The sequence below is a fragment of the Phyllopteryx taeniolatus genome, chromosome 3 (genome assembly GCF_024500385.1).
Source record: "Phyllopteryx taeniolatus isolate TA_2022b chromosome 3, UOR_Ptae_1.2, whole genome shotgun sequence".
Taxonomy (NCBI): domain Eukaryota; kingdom Metazoa; phylum Chordata; class Actinopteri; order Syngnathiformes; family Syngnathidae; genus Phyllopteryx; species Phyllopteryx taeniolatus.
In genome coordinates, this window is record NC_084504.1 from 1,626,852 (window position 1) to 1,635,945 (window position 9,094).

Here is a 9,094-nt window from a genome sequence, read left to right on the forward strand (position 1 = left end):
CACTGCATACTCACTGCTGCTATCACACTGAGCTTATCCTCACCCCTCTGACGGGATGCCACTTAAACTTTTTTACATTGCATTAAAAAGGAATCCAGATTCAAACCTAATTAGATACAGCCATAACAGGGGTGTCAAACTTATTTTTGTTGTGGGCCTCATTGTAGTTATGGTTTACCTTAGAGGGCTGTTTGGAATGTGTAACCATACAGTATAAATGTATAACTGCCTCATCATATCATCACATATACAGTGGAAGCTCAGTTTTACTCTGCCCCTTGTTTTCACGAGTCGGTTGTTGATATTTAGGGACCGGAATTTTGTCCCAGTTTTTATACATCTGCTTTGGTTTTGATTCATTTGAAAATGATCCAAACGCATCTCCCTGCCTACGTCGCTCCTAACTTGTTTTATTTTAAAATGCTTGCCATTTCTTAACGTTATGAAAAGTGAAGACAATTTGACATTTTGGTCCAGAAGAATATGAAGTTGATGCACATGATTTACTCGGCAGGCCACCTGAAATAATATGGCAGGCCGGATCTAGCCCCCAGGTCTTGAGTTTGACACTGTGGCCTAGGAGATGTAGTCTTCCAAACAGTCATGCAAAATAGCACCATACAAGGAGCACAATGCAACATGATAAAGAGTAAATACGTGCGATTCTTTCCAATTCCCTCCATCTAGAAGGGACCACTCCCCTTTAATTAAACTGCTTTCAGATTAGGCTTTATTAGCGGCAGGCAGCCAGCCACAGGATATGCCCCAAGTTCAGCCTCCCAGGAGCTCCAGCAGCACAGATACAGGGCTCATGTTTAATAGCTTCTGTAAATGGTCATAGCTCAAGCCCCCTAATTCCATTCCCCAGGGTAATCAGCCATGTTTTACCCATACAGGGTTAACGAGAGTGAGAGAGACCGCTACAGCCACCGTGCTAGGTACCAGGAAGTACAGAACAACTCCTGTGCTGCCAACTCATACTGGAAAATCATTTTAATTGGATTTTTCTCAATAAAACCATTACTTGCTTCCACACATTGAACAGGAAACTGATGAAGAATACAATTCATTATGGAAATTACAGGCATTGACAATGACAAGTTCCTATTTTCAATAGTGCTTAAAAAGTTTGTAGCATTTATTTTGAAACAGCAGTTTTTTGGGGAATTAATGGATTTCTCAGGACTGAAATATACACTTTTTGCCTGACACCCATCTAATTTTACAATTCAACACCTGGAGTACAAGGTCTGAGATAGACATATAAAAGAGACAGATCAGAGTTCACTCAAAACACTGACGCTAAGGGAAAATAATGCCACTTGGCACAAGACGTTGACAGTCATTTTACAGCAGTCCATCAAACTCTCATTCAAGCCTCTTTCACTCCATCCTCTGATTGATGACGATTGTTATCTTCTGGCTTACTCGAGAGTCCAGGGGAGTCTCTGCTAGTGCAGTCCACACAGAATGTAAGCATCTGCCACTTTTGTACTGAACACCAGGGGCCCCATAGAGGAGAAAAGTGATGAGGGCCCATTATTGACCAGTTCCTTAGAAAATGATATTTTCAATATGTGGCATTGTGGTAGGGCCTTGAAGTGATATATATATTTTTTTAATAGGACCCAAAATCCCGGGCGACACCACTGCGGGACACAACATAAATGTGACATCGGATGAGAGGGCTGGGATTCTGTGATATGACGACGGGACGGGATTTCTCTGCAAGAGAGCTGCCCTTTCGGGGAAGGGATGTACCGACATCAGAACTCACAGCAATAGCAACAGTAGCAGGGGAGACGAATTAAAGCTTCGGCAGACACTCCACTCAGCACACCTGCAAAGACAGGACAAGAACTTATTCAACTAATTTTTGCAGTATAGTGGTCCCCCGATATTCCCGGGGTATAGGGACAAAAAAAACTGCGGATAATTGATGCCCATTATAATTACATTGAAGAAAAAATAATAATTCTTGAATAAGTGCGAATAAACCACAAATAAGTGTTTTGGGGGTTGGTCCCAAAACTGATATCCTAAATCAGTGGGAAAAAAAGAGCTTAATTAGGTGAAAGCAGTGAAATAATGTAAGTCGAGAGTGAATTAGAGGAAAATCAGATTGCCTGATTAACATGGAACTTATTTCAAAGAATGAATCGATCAAAATCACATTGTTCATGTGTGCTGTAGTTGTTCAGTAAAGTTGGCTCGAGGGAAACTTGTGGCGCCATATCCCAAACATTTTCCAAAAGATGATGGTTGCGAGTCTGCCATTGGATTGTTGGTGGAAAGATGAGTCATATGTAGACAATACAATTAATAATATCATTGTTTAGTTATTACACGGGGCGTAATTAAGATTTCTTGATGGAAGACTGTGTATTTAAGGACTATTATCTATCCATGTGTACATTTGTGTATGTAAATAAAAATGCATCAAACAGATATTTCTACTTTTTCCAGTTTGTATGACTTTGTATTGGTGAATTGGATCGCCGCATACTGACAGTGCAAATTTAGTATTCTTTGGCAATGACACAGGATGTTGGCAACAAAGCGCCATAAGGTGATGATGCCATTCTTTTAAGTCAATACTGAGCTCAAGATAATTTAGACACTTCAAGGCAAGTTTTTTGTGTCATTGTAGCAATTATTTGTGTGTCACTGTAATGGTTTGTGTGCTCATGCGGAGACAGTGACAACGATGTTCCTTTCTAATTTTAAACTACTTTCAGCTTGAATGCTACACTTTGTTGTCATATTTTCCACAAACGAATCTTCATTTCATTTGACTGATCAAATATCCTGCTAGGGCATATGAAATAACTCAATATATATTTTTAAACAAAACAAACATACACCGCTTGTGTCTTTGAGGATCATTTGAAGATATGTACCGTTGAAATGTATTTACCTTCTGATCCGTCAGCACAGAGTTACTCTGAAGCTGTGGCAGGTGGCTGCTGAGCAGGGCAGCACCAGGTCTGTCGTGCTCACAGAAAATGGTACCGTTCATGTAGTGGAAGCGATCTCCAGGCATCAGTCTGTTCCTGCACGTGGCACAGCTGAAACACTGCCACAGAAAAACTAAATGTCAGGCCAGGAAATAAAGCAAATCAACACAGGAACATCATATCAATTTAGATGATATTCCCATGTACGATAATGTGTTTTATATTATTTTGTGATTCAAGGGTGAGCACACGATAATGATGAAGATAACATTAGTACGGTCTCATTTGGAAAACATATATAAATGTCTCAATATTCAATTCAATAGCTACATCAAGAATTTTGACACAATAAAGATACATCAGTTTTAACTGACACTGTCAGAAAGTTATTGATTTATAATATGTTCATTATTATTGTGGCTGTTTGCAATAGTGTAGTGTTGCACTGCGTCATATTGAGGCTGTTTGTTTGGTTTTTTTTCTATTATGTATCTTTTATTGAGCTAAATATAACCATGCCAGGGATGGTGGCCCTGGGCAGCCAATACAGGGGGGCATCCAAATGGGTTTGGCTGGGCCTTCAACTCCCCCTCCAGTTGACGAATGTATGTATATGTAAACTCCACTCCCTATCATCGGCGAATGTATTTCCCATCTGCAACATACTAATTTTTTTTCACAGCGAGCCATCACCACCAGTGTTGTGTGCCCTAACCAGCATCACACCTTTGCACGCCAATGTAACTGCAATATTAGAAAAACATTTGAGCGTGACATGCACGACAACAACAAACATCCATCAATCCATTTTCCATAGGGCTTCTCCTCACTGGGGTCGCGGGCGTGCTGGAGCCTATCCCAGCTGACTCTGGGCGAGTTGCGGGGTACACCCCGAACTTGTCACCAGCCAATCGCAGACAACAACAAACATTTAAGTACAATTTTGTTTGTTGAGAAATGAAATTATTTCTGATAGTGTCAAGCAAAACTGAACAGTATCTTTTATAGACAGACTTTTTGATACAGTTCTTGTAGTGTGTCTTATTGAAGTGTGCAGGTGTACCTAATGAACTGTCTGAGTCTACCTTTGAGGCTAGGGGGAGGAATACCTCAGATGTTTCTGTCAAGCACACAGCAGGAGGCATAGTATGCTGAAGGGGAAGCTGGGGACTTACCTTGAGGTGGTAAACATTTCCCTGTGCCCTCATCACCATCTCATTGGCTGGGATGGACTGGCCACAGGCATTGCACGCCCCACTGTGCCCAAACAGCCTGCAAATTATTATTATTATTTTTTTTAAAAAGCTCGTTTGATACAGCGTCCATATGCTAAAAGCACCCACTTCCTTTTTCCTCTACCTACTTCCTCGCCACATAAGACCTCACCTGATGTAGTCGCTGCGACACAGAATCATGCCTCCTTTGCTGTAGCAGGTGGTGCCGATGTCACCCAGCTGGGCTTGGCAGCAGGAGCACTTGAGGCAGCGAGTGTGCCAATAACACTCCATGGAGAAGAGCAGGAAACGGTCGGCGATCTTCCCCCCACATCCTGCACATGACCTCGGGGCCGGCGCAATGCTTGACGCTTGGCTGTTCACCATACTGATGTGGACCCTCAGTGGCTCCTGGACACACAGGACATAGGAATTGGAAGTAAGAAAAGTGTCAGGCATACACCAGTGTAATAACGGATGGACTATGGACGACAGCAGGGGCGTCAAACTCATTGTAGGTCAGGGGGAACACATACAGCCTAATTTGATGTCATAGTGGCCAGACCCCTAAAATCATACCACACTTAGTACAATAATATAAATATTTTCTTCTCTCCTTTGTTTTAATGCAAAACAAAGCAAGACAATTAGGGAAAATATTTCCATTTAATGCCTTTTTTAAAAAAAAAAATATTTTACAAAACAACCTCAACTTTGAGGAATTTGTTTTGCTTCAGTTTGTTATCTATACGTGTGCAAAATAACTGATAACAGTGATTGTGTTTGAGGGCACACAACTTCACAACACAGGTATTTGGAACTGAATTTGCACTTTAAAATGAAATCAAATTGTGAAGACCTCGGAATTATTACCTTTCCATGTTCTACATGAGCACAATAATGCTCAAACATTATCCTTAGTCCCCATCACCACAACGTCATACGTATTTTTTTCACTTTCAAATTCATCCCGCGGGCCGGACTGTACCCCTGAGCGGGTTGGTTTCGGCCCGCGGGCCGTATGATTGACACCACCGGACTACAGTACGTTTCATGTATTTTAAGTTTCGGTGAAAATGTATCATTGAATTGATTCTGATTCTCGATTGACTCATACAAAATAGCTCTGGGATACATGACCATTACCGACTGGTAAAACTTTGCCAACATTGCACTGTTGCGCATATGTTGCACATATGTTGCGCATAATATCATGTAGTATTATTTGGATTGAGCTTCAGTCAAACAAAGCACTGTAAAACGGTGGGGGGGGCAATGTGCTCATCGTCGTGGGTTTTCTTTTAAGGGTGAGGGGAAAAGCAGGAAAGTCACCAAATGGCACTTTTGGAAGTGTCCCAGCTTTCAAACGGAAGGAATTCATGTCAAAGCGGTTTGTCCCGGTTCTCCCAGTAGTATCGAACTTTTTCGGTGCTAAGCGACCGAACCGCTTACGAGGGCAACGGAGAAGTTCAACGAAAGCCTTTAATGAGGACGGAAAGCAAGAAAAAAAAGAAGACGTGTTACCTTGTCGAGCCAAAGGTTTCCCCCCCCACTGCGTTGAAGTCAAAACACGGCGGAAAACAAGAGCTCACCAAAAAATGCGTGAGTTTACGACCGTGGAAGCGGATTGAGGCACGCCGTTTTGCGGATCCATAGCGGCGAAGCCCAGGCCGGGATGGCGCGCGGACGCCAAATAGTTGCAGGAAAGTCTCGGATAAAGAAAGAACGACTTAAAAGCGCGAGGAGGGAGACACGCCGCTCCTTCCTTGACTTCCCACTCGCTCTTCCCAGCTGTCCGTCCGATTGCACGCCCCGCGCTGTTTCTGAGGCTTAATGACAGCGACGACACGATTCATCAAATTGCGCAAGCGGCGATTGAAATGGCTGAGAGGCGACGGAGCCACGTGAGGCAGCAGCCGACCAATAAGCTGAGCAGTGGGCGTGGTCAGAGTCACAATGATTTATGACTTGCCAGTTGCTGTTCCCACACTTTCATAAAGCACTACAATAGAAGCAGACAAATATATGGAGTATATGTCACATATTATTTGGTTTATGTGGCAATGAGGAATTTTTATTTATTTATTTATTATTATTATTTTTTTTTTTACTTTATGCACAGCCTCACTAAAGTATTCTATATTGCAGTGGTTTTCAAGTACCACCTAGAAAAGAAAAAAAAAATACTTTCCCCTGCAAGTCCCACCAACTTGACCAGCATTAAAATACAGTAGTGTAGTAGAACGAAGTGTTCATCAAAAATGTTATCACTGCAAGCCATGATCATCAATAACGGTAAAGACAAAAAAAAAGCAATTTATTTATGCTGCCTTAGTTTTATATGGGTAAATGTCTCCTAAACTTATTGACGATTTAAAATTTTAGGCATTCATAGTAAACGCAATCCTTATTGACAGAGCAAATGGTGGTGGCCCATTGAAATACACTTCTTTTTATAACGGTAAAGAGAGAAGTGGGTCTACATGGACGGGCTGGCCTGTTAAAAAAAAAAAAAAAAAAAGTTGCTCACCAGAGACGGTGGCATTTTAATTTTCTAGAAATGTTGTAGAACTGTTCATTTGAAACTGTAAACACAAGCAGAGATTTTACAACCAAATTGGTTAATTTAGATATTCACCAGTTTCCTCATTGTTGTGAGAATTCATTACTATGGTCAGTGTCCTCACATAAATGCATATCATTATTGATTCATAATATCAGATAGTAATGCTAATAACATTACTAAAGGTAATTGGAGCAAATGAGTTATTTCAGAAGCGTGGATGAAACTGGTAGCCCTTCACATTAATCGGTGTACCCAAGAAGTCGCTCTCGTTTTCAGAAAGGTTGATGACCCCTGGCATAAACATTCATCCGAACTACTCATTAAACCATATATGCGTAAATCCAAAAATGTAATTAGTATCTTCAGAAAACACGTTTCAAATGACGTAACTTTATTTCAGACACGGTAACGGTAAAGACGTTTTGACATGAGAAATATTTTTTTGATTTTTAGACAATTCAAATACTCATACCAGTAAAATGAATTGATTTTCAAAAGGAAATTCAGTGGGCCATGTTTTTAGCATTATTGATCAAATTATATGAAAATTACCCACGGAAACTACATGTTCTTCAATGTAATAACATTAAATGAACTGAACTTAATTAATGATTCAATTAACATGTGTTGCACATAAAAGTTAGGGTGAAAAAATTGTACCTAAATAAAATTTTAAAACAAAAACGAAAAATCTGAGATGAAATGCAAATCCAGGGATCTTGTTTGATGCGCGTCCCACGTCTGAGATGCACAAAAATCAGCGACGCATAAAGTACAATCAATCTGTGTCTTCTGATGCAGAGCTATGGTTTAGTACTCTGGTGTGGTGCTGGAAATGCGGTGTCTGAATTTTTTTTTTATTATTATTTTTTTGGACGAGACAGGACTAGAGTGTGACTAGGCGCATATGCGCCCTAATTTATGAATGGCGCATCAACAAAAAAACAAAACAAAAAACAAAACAGAGGGTGCATACAGGTGTTCAGTCATGTGAGGAAGAAAGAAGCATTTCCGCGACTTGAAAGCAGACACACACATCACTGTGGTCTCTAAACCAATCAGTGATAGTGAAGAGCGGAGGGTTAATTTCCAAATGTATTCTGATGCAGTTCGTACTAGTTACATGTTCAAAATGTAGTCAGTAATGTAATCCAAGTACCACAATATTAAAGTAATGCCACTCGATTACATTCAATTACTTTTGGATTACTCTAATTGCAAAAATGACAAAAGAAATTCAAGCTAAATAAAATATATATGCATACAAATAAATAAAGTCTTGCTCTATAAGTGTTTGATAATAATGTTTTTGGAATGCGGGAGCGGGAGGAACCTGGACCACTAAGGATACAAATCCAAAACCTTAGAACTGTGAGACAAACGTGCAAACCTCCTGTTCACTGTCCTACCTAGCTTCATAAAAAAAAAAAAAAAAAAAAAAAACTTTTAAAACCTATCCTCATAACTCAGTGTGTGTTATACACCGAGGGAAATGGAAAAAAAAAAGAGGGCTAATTAAATTTATGAAGGCAGCCTTTGCAGTTAGTGGTAGTTTAACCTCTCCCTTCGATGACACGCACACACACACACACACACACACACACACACTTCCCACTTTATGATTCAATAATGCGCTGCTAACTCTGCAAAAGGTTGGGGCTCAAAATCAACAACGGTCTCTCCCTGTTTTAAAATAGTAATCCTACAAAATAATCCCAATTTGTTTTAAAATGGGCGGCACTGTGGCCGACTGGTTAGAGCGTCAGCCTCACAGTTGTATGCTGCTAGGATGAAAAGCAGACAGTTGGTTAAAAAAAAAAAAAAACTGAGGTTCTTGCTCAATGTTACTTCAGGTTACTTTTGGTGCAGATATTTACTCTAGTCAATGCCCTAGTTTATATTGACCAGGATAAATGCTCTGAATTTTAAATGAACTAGTGAATTTAATGTTCATTTCAGCCTCACAGTTGTATGCTGCTAGGATGAAAAGCAGACAGTTGGTTAAAAAAAAAAAAAAACTGAGGTTCTTGCTCAATGTTACTTCAGGTTACTTTTGGTGCAGATATTTACTCTAGTCAATGCCCTAGTTTATATTGACCAGGATAAATGCTCTGAATTTTAAATGAACTAGTGAATTTAATGTATACATACAGTAGTGATGGTAGCAATGACTAGAGCTACATTAAAAATATATATTATAAAATTATTACTTAACTGTATATCCTTTGATCAATTTTTAACCCTTCTGCCAGTCAGATATAGTTGCAATTTAAAATTTAGACGCCAGAGAGCAGTACAGACCCGGGGCTTTGGGTACTGTACCCTCAATAGCAATCACACTTGCACATTATTGAGTT

The 9,094-nt window shown here is 40.0% G+C and overlaps 1 protein-coding gene across 2 annotated transcripts; it reads right to left on the bottom strand.

Annotated features, from left to right (window-relative positions):
• Nucleotides 1-975: 975 nt before the first annotated feature.
• Nucleotides 976-6,049, bottom strand: LOC133474588 (LIM domain transcription factor LMO4-like). Of its 2 annotated transcripts, none has more exons than XM_061766363.1 (5): nt 5,764-6,049; nt 4,344-4,582; nt 4,133-4,229; nt 2,918-3,076; nt 976-1,840 (listed from the first exon to the last, which is right to left on the bottom strand). In XM_061766363.1, the coding sequence occupies exons 2-5, from the start codon at nt 4,556-4,558 to the stop codon at nt 1,832-1,834; spliced, it is 480 nt and encodes a 159-aa protein (XP_061622347.1). In that variant the 5' UTR covers nt 4,559-4,582; nt 5,764-6,049; the 3' UTR covers nt 976-1,831. The 2 variants fall into 2 exon arrangements, with proteins under 2 accessions (XP_061622347.1, XP_061622346.1); XM_061766362.1 differs by having other exon boundaries at nt 5,696-6,048.
• Nucleotides 6,050-9,094: the final 3,045 nt, after the last annotated feature.

Excerpts from the sequence above, each read along its gene's own strand:
- LOC133474588 (XM_061766363.1), bottom strand. The coding sequence starts at position 4,558 with ATGGTGAACAGCCAAGCGTCAAGCATTGCGCCGGCCCCGAGGTCATGT. Across the intron at positions 4,230-4,343 it reads TGTCGCAGCGACTACATCAG|GCTGTTTGGGCACAGTGGGG; the intron begins GTGAGGTCTTAT and ends AATAATTTGCAG. Across the intron at positions 3,077-4,132 it reads GAAATGTTTACCACCTCAAG|TGTTTCAGCTGTGCCACGTG; the intron begins GTAAGTCCCCAG and ends TTTCTGTGGCAG.